Genomic DNA, 11,864 nt, shown 5'->3' with positions numbered 1-11,864 from the left:
GAAAGAAAGAAAGAAAGAAAGAAAGAAAGAAAGAAAGAAAGAAAGAAAGAAAGAAAGAAAGAAAGGAAGGAAGGAAGGAAGGAAGGAAGGAAGGAAGGAAGGAAGGAAGGAAGAAAGGAAGGAAGGAAGGAAGAAAGGAAGAAAGGAAGAAAGGAAGAAAGGAAGGAAGGAAGGAAGGAAGGAAGGAAGGAAGGAAGGAAGGAAGGAAGGAAGGAAGGAAGGAAGGAAGAAAGAAAGAAAGAAAGAAAGAAAGAAAGAAAGAAAGAAAGAAAGAAAGAAAGAAAGAAAGAAAGAAAGAGAAAGAAAGAAAGAAAAAGAAAGAAAGAAAGAAAGAAAGAAAGAAAGAAAGAAAGAAAGAAAGAAAGAAAGAAAGAAAGAAAGAAAGAAAGAAAGAAAGAAAGAAAGAAAGAAAGAAAGAAAGAAAGAAAGAAAGAAAGAAAGGAAGAAAGAAAGAAAGAAAGAAAAAAAGAAAGAAAGAAAAAAAGAAAGAAAGAAAGGAGGAAAGAAAGGAAAGAGAGAGAGAGAAGTCTGCCATTTATGTTGTTCTTGCATATTTGATTCTGAGGAGAGTGTGGGATGCAAATTTCTAGTGAAAAAAAGAATCTAGGATGCAAATTTCTAGTGAAAAAAAATCTGGGATGCAAATTTCCAGTGAAAAAAGAATCTGGGATGCAAATTTCTAGTGAAAAGGATGAGGGATGTCAATTACTGGTAGGAAAAAAAAGTATGTGAGATGCAAATTTCTGGTGAAAAGGATGTGGGATGCAAATGGCTATTAAAAAAAGTGTATGGGATGTAAATTTCTGGTGAGAAAAAGTGTAAGGGTTGCAAATTTCTGGTGAAAAATAATATAAAAGGTGCAAATTTCTAGTGAAGAGGGTGTGGAATGCAAATTCCTATTTAAAAAATGTGTATAGGATGCAAATCTCTAGTGAAAAAAAAGTATAAGGGATGCAAATTTCAAGTGAAAAAAAGTATAAGAGATGCAAATTTCGAGTGAAAAGGATGTGGGATGCAAATTTCTAGTGAAAAAAAGTATAAGGGTTGCAAATTTCTAGTGAAAAAAGTGCATAGGATGCAAATTTCTAATGAAAAAAGGATGTGAGATGCAAGTTTCTGGTGAAAAGGATGTGGGATGCCAATTGCTATAAAAAAATTGTAGAGGATGCAAATTTCTAGGGAAAAAAAGGATGTGGGATGCAAATTTCTAGTGAAAAAAGGATGTGGGGTGTAAATTTCAAGTGAAAAAAGTAAGTGGAAAGCAAAATTTCTAGTGAAAAGGATGTGGGATGTAAATTTCTAGTAAAAAAAAGGATGTGGGATGCAAATTATGCTTTAAAGAAGTACACAGGATGCAAGTTTCTAGTGAAATAAAGGATGTGGAATGCAAATTACTAGCAAAAAAGTGTATGGGATGCAAATTTCTAGTGAAAAAAAAAGTATGTGGGATGCAAATTACTGGTAAAAAAAGGCAAGGTGCAAATTTCTAGTGAAAAGGATGTGGGATGTACCTTTCTAGTGAAAAAAAAAGGATGTGGGATGCAAATTATGCTTTAAAAAAGCATATAGGATGCAAGTTTCTAGGTAAAAAAAGGATGTGGGATGCAAATTACTAGCAAAAATGTGCATGGGATGTAAATGCCTAATGAAAAAAAAAAGTGTGGGGGATGGAAATTACTGGTAAAAAAAAAAAGTGAGATGCAAGTTTCTAGTGCTAAAGATGTGGGATGTAAATCTCAAGTGAAAAAAAAATAAGTGGAAAGCAAAATTTGTAGTGAAAAGGATGTGGGATGTAAATTTCTAGTTAAAATAAGGTATAGGGGCTGCAAATTACTAGTAAAAATGTGTATGGAATATCTATTTCTAGTGAGAAAAAGTATGTGAGATGCAAATTTCTAGTGAGAACTGGTTTTGGAGTGAAGTGATTCCTTGTTCCTTGTAGAATATACTGGTCAGCTCACAGGTCCCCAGCCTCTAAATGGAAATACAGCAAAGTGGGCTGGAAACAGTTCGAAAAGGAACATCCTTGTGACAAGCAGCAGTAAAGTAGCTCTGTAAGAAAACAGCTTCCCTTCAGATTAATTTATTCATAGAGTCACAGAATGGTTTGGGTTGGAAGAGACCTTAAAGATCATCTAGTTCCCATCTCCTGCCACGGACAAAGACACCATCCACTAGACCAGATTGCTCAATGCCTCATACACCCTGGCTTTGAACATTTCCAGGGAAGTGGTATCCATGGTATCCACAACCTCCCTGGGCAACCTGTTCCAGTGTCTCACCATAGAATCATAGAATCAACCAGGTTGGAAGAGACCTCCAAGCTCATCCAGTCCAACCTAGCACCCAGCCCTAGCCAGTCAACCAGACCATGGCACTAAGTGCCTCAGCCAGGCTTTGCTTGAACACCTCCAGGAATGGTGACTCCACCACCTCCCTGAGCAGCCCATTCCAATGCCAATCACTCTCTCTGGGAAGAACTTCCTCACTGGAAATAATTTCTTCCTAATCTCCAGTCTAAATCTCCTCTCTTCCAGCTCAAAGTTATTACTCCTCATCCTAGCACTACAATCCCTTGTAAAAAGACTCTCCCCAGCTTTCCTCTACCCCCCCCCCCCACCCCCGCAGATACTGGCAAGTTTTTCTAAGGTCTTCTCAGAGCCTTCTCTTCCCCAGGCTGAACAGCCTCAAGTCTCTCAGCCTGTCCCACAGGGGAGGTGTTCCAGCCCTCCTATCATCTTTGGGGCCTCCTCTGGACCCTCTCCAGCAGTTCCATGTCTCTCTTATAGTAGGGGGCATCATAACTCTCCCCATGCTCAAATCTTTTCAAGAGTTGCACCTCAATCCATGGTTGCTCTTCAAGGCTCCACCGAGAGCCTGAGAACCACAAGTTCAAGAGGAACTGGGTAAGACCTATGTCCAGCAAGCATTTTTACTGACTCTTTCTGTTTAGTTTTGATTTGAATATAGGGTTGGATAAAGAAACTTGAGACATAAAAGTAACTGGGCTGGTTTTGAGCCCTGTTGTTTTAATTTCTGAAGGTTGGAGAGGATTGATTTCTGTTTGAAGCAAAACTGGAGGAGAGTATTGGATTGCAAAAATCCATTAAATGTCTAGCAAAACAAGTGACTTTCTGCTTATCAAAACTATTCTCACATGAAATGGTAATAAAAGAAGGTGCCAGTCCCTGGAATTTGAATTTTGTGTTGGCAGACAGAAATATGAAAGCCTGTCATCTCTTTGCACTTGGATCTGCCATGTCCAGATATGTGAAGTACTAACGCTTTCGAGCAGATTATTTCACATTGCTTTAAAATAACACGTTCTAAAAGCCTGAAGAGAAATGTATTTGCATGCCTGATGAAGCTGCAGGAAGGGGAAGAAAAAAAAAAAAAAGGGAAAGTCAGGAAAAATTCTCAACTTCTTTTTTCTTGAGTGCATAGAATCTCTATGACAAAATTAAGAGACTTTCACGAACTGCAACAAAAATAAGTCGCAGACTCACAGGATCCCTGAATTTCAGCATGGTGGGGGTTGTAAGTGACCTCTGCAGAGCATCTGCTCTGAGCCCTCTGTGAAAGCAGGGCCAGCCACAGCAGCTTGCCCAGGATCACAGTGGCCAGGAGGGGTTTGGAATCTCTCCAGAGGAGGAGACCATAATGTCTCCAGGCAGCCTGCTCCAGGGTTGAAGGTTGAAGCACACTCACACTAAAGAAGTATCTCCTCCTCTTTGGGTAGAACCTCCTGGGTTTCCTTTGTGCCCACTGCCCTTTGTCCTGTCACAAGGCACCACTGACAAAGAGTCTGGACACATCCTCTTGGCCCCCACGCTTTAGGTCTTGTTGAGTGTTGGGAAGATGCCCTCTCAGCCCCAGGTCTCTCAGCTTCTCCTCCTCACAGAGATGCTTCAACCCTCTCGGCACCTTTGTAGCCCCAGCATGGGGTTATTGTCATGCAAGTGCAGGAGCCAGAACTTGGCCTTGTTGAACCTCATCCCACTGGCCTCAGTTCATCAATCCAGACTGTCCAGCTCCTCCTGTAAAGCCTCTCTACCTTCAGGCAGATCAGCACTTCCACTTAACCTGGTGTTGCCTGTAAACTTACTGAGAGTCATATGATTCCCTGGTCTCCTCCATCCAGACTTGATCTTTACTCACAGCTTTTCTCAGCCTTTGGTTTTTAAGGTGACCCAGATAATATGTCACCACATGCAGACCTGCTTCTTTTCATGGACAGGGTAACTCACAGCTAATTTGAAGAAATAAGGTGGACTCTGCTGAAAAGCAGGTTTTTGCTTCAGGTGTGTACCTGCATTACAGGGACCTGCCTGAGGAACTCCAGACTCAAGAATATAAAAGGGTGGCTTGGTGATGCTGCAGGACTTCATCCTGTGGGGATGGCGGGCATGGCATGGCATAGCACACAAAGAGCAGAGCCCCAGGGCTGCTGCTTGTCACAGGGCAAAGGAAAACTCTTGTGTGTCTCCAATTTCCTCTGCTCTTGATGCTCTAATGAGCCATCTGGTCTGCAAACACAGGACTGCTCCTCACTGCAGTGGCCAGTGCTGCAGCAAATTCTGCAGCCACAACCATGACCATTAGACAGCACAAATGATGAAAACTCAGGAAATTCAGGATTGGCCAATTGGACATTGTCTTTGCCATCTCAAAGGACCACAAAGCAAACATCTCATGTCTCGGTGGCCAAATAATACTGGGGCAACTCTTCTTATCATAGAATCGGGTGGGAAAGGATCTTGAAGTTCACCTAGTTCCAACCCCTCTTCTCCAGGCTGAACAGCCCCAGCTTTCTCAGCCTGTCCCCATAGGAGAGGTGCTCCAGCCCTCTTATCATCTTCATGGTCCTTCTTCTTCATCTATAAAATGGTTAATGACCAGGAAATATTAAGATCAATTAATCACTTGCCATTAATCATTGACTTTTCTGAGGTGTCACACCTTGAAGTCATGCTATAGGGAGAAGTAAGAAATACCTTTGATGAGAGGAACTCCAAGTTGATTATCACAACTTTTCCTTCTATCAGGAAATCTATATTAACAGTTGGCACAAAAGTAGCTGCAGAAAACTGACCATGAATTGAGAAGTGCTTCATAGAATCATAGAATCAACCAGGTTGGAAGAGACCTCCAAGACCATCCAGTCCAACCTATCACCCAGCCCTAACCAATCAACTAGACCATGGCACTAAGTGCCTCATCCCAAAAGCACTTCACACTTTTTTTGTTTGTTTTATGGGGAAACTCTTTAATGTGTTTCATAGAATCATTAAGTTTGGAAAATAGCTCCAAGATCATCAAGACATCAATGCTGTCAAGTCCACCACTGAACCGCCTCTCAAAGCACCACATCCACAGAGTTTTTAAATGCTTCCAGGGTGGTGACTCTACCACTAAACCATGTCCCTCAGCACCACATCCACATGTTTTTGAGCACTTCAGAGATGGTGATTCCACCACTGGGCAGCCTGTTCCAATACTGTCCCTTTTGATGATTCATTGGATAAGCTGCTGCTGAAGAGAGATCAGTGTGATGAGAAAAAGCCTTCACAGCTTTGGATCCTCATGCTCTCACTGATGTTTATTCTGCATTTTTAAGTGCCTGGAGAAACGAGTAGGCACTTTCAAATGTAAATGTGGAAAAGTAAATAAATACCAAACTCCTAATTTAGTAGTTTTGACTTACAGACAAACTGAAATGTATGATGTTATCCAGGATAATGTGGGTTTTATCTTACTTTTCTACTAAATCATTTCTAAAGATAAGTTTCTTCAAAATTTGGATATTTTCCCCACACTCCTTCCAATAGATTTCTTTTTCTATTTTAAGAAATTATTACCAAGCAAGACGTTGGCTACTGGAATGGGCTGCCCAGGGAGGTGGTGGAGTCACCATCCCTGGAGCTGTTCAAGGCAGGATTGGACGTGGCACTTGGTGCCATGGTCTAGCCTTGAGCTCTGTGGTAAAGGGTTGGACTTGATGATCTGTGAGGTCTCTTCCAACCTTGGTGATACTGTGATACTGTGATGTTGAAGTGCCAGTTAATTCTTCATTAGTGTTCCCATTACATAAGAACCTCCCCCCACAAAACATGCTCACTGGGTCTCACTCCAAGGAGAAATCACATTAAAGAAATCTGAACCTGTGCATCTTAAGATGAGAAAACCAAACTCCAGCTCTCCCCACCACTGAACCTCCCACACAGAAGGTCAAACCCCAGCTGAGAGAGGGATCACCAGCCACATCCTTCATAAAGCCACAAGTGCTGCAAAGAAAGCCAGCATTGATGGGTCATCAGCCATGGCCAATCCCAACTAAAAAGCACCTCCCAGATGGCTCTTACATTACAGCTGAAAAGCTTTCCTTTCGCCTCCTAAAAAATATGATGAAGACTGATTTCCCTCAGGAAATCTTTCCTTCAACATCATGCAGTCCAAGCCCTCTGATAAAGCAGGGGTACCCAAAGCTGCTTGCTAAGGATCACAATATACAGAAGGGTTTGGTATCTCTCCAGAGAAGGAAAATCCACACCCTCTAGGCAGACTGCTCCAGGGCACCCTCACACCAAGGAATGTTCTTCTGGTCAGGTGGAACCTTTTGGGTTCCAGTTTGTGCCTGCTGATCCTTTTTCTGTTACTGAGCAGCACTGGCAAGAGTTTGTCCCCATCCTCTTGCTACCCACCTGTTAGCTCTTGCTGAGTATCGATCAAACCCCCTCTCAGGCTGCTCTTCTCTAGGCTCAACAGCCCCAGATCTTTCAGCCTTTCCTCCTCACAGAGATGCTCCAGGCCCCTCATCATCTTTGGAGCCTCTGCTGGAGTCTCTCTAATAGCTCCCTGTCTCTCTTGAACTGGGGAGCCCAGAACTGTGCACAATACTCCAGATGTGGTCTCAGTAGGGCAGAGTAGAGGGGAAAGAGAATCTCCCTCAACCTGCTGGCCAAGTGTTTAACACACTGCAGGAGACAATTTTGAGTGGGTCACAAGGGTATGGGTACATTCCTAGCAAAAAGCTAGTTGAAGTGAACAACCACCCTGCTGAGAAGCCCTGCAGATGTGTTCACCCTCAAACCTTTCAGCCATCAACTATTAGGAGCTGAACCACAGCCTTCTTATTGGGAGGCAGGTGCCAGCAGCGCTCTGGCTGCTGGGAACAGGATGGGGCTGGGGGGCACAGTACCAACCTCTCTGGAGCAGCGGGTGGTGGAAGGCTGGCACAGGAAGGCTGGCTGTCCGCACTGGCTCGCAGAAGTAGGCGCGCAGCCAGTCCGTGCACTGCTTCAGCGGCTCTGTCATCTCCTCTGCGCCCTCACACACCTCGCAAACAGCTGAGGACTCTGCCCTGCTGCCAGAGAGAGAACAGGAAAATTCTGATTACAGAATTATAGAACCAATGGTAGGGATTGGAAGCGAACTCCAGAGATTACCAAGTCCAGTGCCCCTGACAAAGCAAGAGTACCTAGGGCATGTCACACAGGAGCACACCCAGGTGGGTTTGGAATCCTTCCAGAGAAGGAGACTCCACAACCTCTCTGGACAGCCTGCTTGAGGGCTCCAGCACCCTCTCATTGAAGAAATTTCTCCTCCTGCTGAGGTGGGACTTCCTGTATTCCATCTTAGACCCACTGTTCCTTGTCCTACTACTGGGCACCACCAAAACCAGACTGGCACCTTCATCCTGACACTCACCCCTCAGATATTTACAGACATTAATGAGATCCCTTCTCAAGCTGCTCTTCTCCAGACTAAGCAGCTCCAGGTCTCTCAGTCTTTCTTCATAGGAGAGATGTGCTCTCCTGCAGTAGCATCACAGAATCATAGAATCAGTCAGGGTTGGAAGGGACCACAAGGATCAGCCAGTTCCAAACCCCGTGCCATGGGCAGGGACACTCTACCCTAGAGCAGGCTGCCCACAGCCTCAGCCAGCCTGGCCTTAAACACCTCCAGCCATGAAGCCTCAACTGCCTTCCTGGGCAACCCATTCCAGGCTCTCACCACTCTCATGGTGAAAAACTTTCTCCTCACATCCAGTCCGAATCTCCCCATTTCCAGCTTTGCTCCATTCCCCTTAGTCCTCTCATTACCTGATAGCCTAAAATGTCCCTCACAAGCTTCTCTGTAGGCCCCCTTCAGATACTGGAAAGCCACAATAAGGTCACCTCAGAGCATCCTCAACTCCCTCTGCAGTAGATCCCTGTCTTGCTTGAACTGGATACAGTAATTTAAGACCAGGCATGTCTCTGCCCATAACAGGGCAATTGGAACTTAATGATGTTTAAGTTCCTTTCCAACTCAAGCCATTTTATGATTCTATGATTCTATAATGGTTAAAATGATAAAAATGAATATTCCTTCTCTCTAAATTAGCAAAAAAAAGCAATAAAATGTGTCAGCACATTCAATCTAGGGTCAGAGGTCACCTATCTTCTGTTCTGATAAAGGGGGAAATGTTTGTAAAGCACTAACAAAATCAATCCTTTGCACCTCCAGAAAGGCAGTGATGACACAAGGCTGCTTGTGTCTGGAAAAAAAATCAGAAGAAATTGGTCAGAAGAAAGTGATGCTGTGCAAGATACCCTGGGAGTATCAGGAAGCACAAACCCCACCCAGATTCACAGCAGACGATGCATTCTCATGTTTCTTGGGGAGGTGAAGCTGAGGCTCCTCCCCTGTGTCCCCCCAGGGGCCACAGTCCTGTCTCCCCAGGGACCATCCCTGGGGAAGGGAGGAAACAGCTTTCTGCTGAACCCATGCATTCCTCTGCCCCGTTTCCTTCCAGTGACGGTGGCAGGTTTCTGCTTTCCTCCTCTGATTGAATTGGAAGGAAGCAATTGAGAATTCATTTGATTTTCAATGGCAGCTCCTGCTTGCAGGACACTGAAGAGCAAACAGAAAGCACCTGCAAACAAAAATGTACTTCCTCCCTTGCTGCCCTTCTCGCAGAACTGCTTCACTTGGAAAAGCCCTCTAAGACCATCAAGTCCAAACATCAGCCTAACACCAGCACAGCCACTGAACCATGGTCCAAAGTGCCATGTCCACACATTTCATAGAATCACAGAATCACAGAATCAACCAGGTTGGAAGAGACCTCCAAGATCATCCAGTCCAACCTAGCACCCAGCCCTAGCCACTCAACCAGACCATGGCACTAAGTGCCTCAGCCAGGCTTTGCTTCAACACCTCCAGGGATGGTGACTCCACCACCTCCCTGGGCAGCCCATTCCAATGCCAATCACTCTCTCTGCCAACAACTTCCTCCTAACATCCAGCATAGACTTCCCCTGGCACAACTTGAGACTGTGTCCTCTTCTTCTATTCCTGGATGCCTGGCAGAAGAGGCCAACCCCCACCTGGCTACAACTTCCCTTCAGGTAGTTGTAGACAGCAATGAGGTCCCCCCTGACCCTCCTCTTCTCCAGGCTAAACACCCCCAGCTCCCTCAACCTCTCCTCATAGGGTTTGTGTTCCAGGCCCCTCATCAGCTTTGTCACCCTTCTCTGGACACCTTCCAGCACCTCAACATCTCTCTTGAATTGAGGAGCCCAGAACTGGACACAGCACCCAAGGTGTGGCCTGAGCAGTGCTGAGTCCAGGGGCAGAATAACCTCCCTCATCCTACTGGCCACATTTCTTCAACACCTCCAGAGATGGTGACTCTAACACCTCCGTGAGCAGCCTGTTCCAATCCCTGACCACTCTTGCAGTCAAGAAAGTTTTCCTAATATTCCCAATTTCCTAAACCTTCCCAGGTGCAACTTGAGGCCATTCCCTCTTGTTCTGTCACTTGACATTAGGGAAAGGAGAGCAAGCACCACCTGGCTCCCAATCTCCTTTCAGAGAGTTGTAGGAAGCAATGAGGTCTCCCCTCAGCCTCCTATTCTCCAGTCTAAACTACACCAGTTTATTCCTTTCCTTTCATTAATTCACCAAATGAATGCTTCTGCATTCATGTTTATTATTTTGTGTGGATGAAGTTGTTACAATTTGCTTTCTCAACCCAACATATACATGATTTTGCTATTTAATAATCTCTTTGCTACCAAGAAAAAAGAAAACAACTAAAAAAAAGGGAAAGAAAACAACAACAAAAAGACAAACCCCAACCAAACAGGTCTGAGTATCTGTGCATAAACTTTTTGCACAGACATCTCTAACATGGACCTCAAACCAAGCTGTTGTCACCATGGATGCTCTGTTATTCCACGCATGTACAACCCTCAGCAGAATATGGCTCAGTTTCACAGTGGATTGTTGGAGCTATGACAATATAATAACCACAGAAGACAATAATGCCTCGGAAATCTCAAAGAGAAGTTGGTAGACTTTTCTGCTCCATTTATCCAGAAGAGCATAGGAAGCACTCAAAACTCCAGTCACCTTATGTTTTTCACATCATCTTGTTTCACATTCTCCGGAGTCTGAAAATGATTTGGGCTGTAATATCATCATAAAAGCAAAAGACTTCATCTCCTTGCTGCTCCACAGTGAGCAGCCCCCAGCAGCTGGGCTTCCCATGCTACTACACATGCACCATCAGCTCTCCCTCCTCCACAAAGACACCAAACCACCCCAGTTTTTCCCCAAACTGGATGGGAAGCAGCACAACAGCATTATTTGCCCAAACCCTCATGGTTACTGTCTGGTCATCAGCTCTGTATCCAATATATGGAATAAAAGTCAGAGAAGCATGGAATGTTTTGGGTAGTGTGATGGTTTGGGTGTTCCCCACCCCCCCACACTTTGGAAATCAGCCAGACTAGACTCAGCCAGCTCTGGAAATTTGAATGCAGCTTATATTTACAGCTGAGCTCAATATCCAAGCAGATATTTACAGTCTATACAGTTATAGACAGAAATAGACAAGGTGAAAGGTAATAGAGAAACACAACAGCCCTCCCAGAAACCTGAGTCCCCAGGAATCATAGGATCATAGAATCAACCAGGTTGGAAGAGACCTCCAAGGTCATTCAGGCCAACCTAGCACCCAGCCCTATCCAATCAACTAGACCATGGCACTAAGTGCCTCAGCCAGGCTTTGCTTCAACACCTTCAGGCATGGTGACTCCACCACCTCCCTGGGCAGCCCATTCCAATGCCAATCACTCTCTCTGCCAACAACTTCCTCCTAACATCCAGCCTAGACTTCCCTCAACCCAGGAAGCCCAGAACTGGACACAATAATCAAGGTGTGGCCTGACCAGAGCTGAGTCCAGGGGCAGAATAACCTCCCTTGCCCTACTGGCCACACTGTTCCTGATGCAGGCCAGGATGCCATTGGCTCTCTCATCTGCCAGCTCAGGAGGCCAGTTGTCCTGGAGACAACCCATCTCACTATTGAAGACTGAGGCAAAGACTGATTACAGCACTCCAATTGTGTGAGTCACCCCACCATGTTTCTGTGATGGCAACAACATCATAGCTTTCCTCTTGTACCAAGGCTTCCAGCTCCTCCTGTTTGTTACCCATACTGTGTGCATTAGTGCACATACCCTTCAGCTGGGCTGCTGGTTTTACCCCTATCTCTGGCCTAGCACCCTCAGCCTCCTTCAGTTTGTCTCTGGTACAGTTGTGTTTAACCCCCTTACAGCTTATTTCAAAGCCCTTTCAACAAGCCCAGGCAGCTCATGTGCCAGGATCCTCCTCCTGCTCTGAGACAGTTGTACCCCATCTGTCGCTAGCAGATCCAGGGCCATATAAAGTTCCTCAAGATCAAAGAGCCCAAAGTTTTGTTGGTGGCTCCAGCCTCTGAGCCACTTGTTAATCAGGCATGAGTTCCTGTTCCTCTCAGCATCTAAATACACATATTTAAAGTTGGATGTCTCTTGAGAAAAGCCTCTTTTCAG

General features: G+C 45.0%; 1 protein-coding gene across 2 annotated transcripts in view; it reads right to left on the bottom strand.

The window, feature by feature from the left end:
- MGMT (O-6-methylguanine-DNA methyltransferase) overlaps positions 1–11,864 on the bottom strand; it is a 175,161-nt gene that overhangs the window by 29,968 nt on the left and 133,329 nt on the right. For both annotated transcript variants that reach the window (XM_064145321.1, XM_064145322.1), the window contains exon 4: positions 7,203–7,363. In XM_064145321.1, coding sequence (XP_064001391.1) covers positions 7,203–7,363 — 161 coding nt within the window. The remainder of the gene's footprint in view (positions 1–7,202; positions 7,364–11,864) is intronic.

Source organism: Pogoniulus pusillus, chromosome 6 (genome assembly GCF_015220805.1).
Source record: "Pogoniulus pusillus isolate bPogPus1 chromosome 6, bPogPus1.pri, whole genome shotgun sequence".
Taxonomy (NCBI): domain Eukaryota; kingdom Metazoa; phylum Chordata; class Aves; order Piciformes; family Lybiidae; genus Pogoniulus; species Pogoniulus pusillus.
Note: the sequence above shows the minus strand (reverse complement) of the source record. Positions and strands in the feature narration are given on the sequence as shown.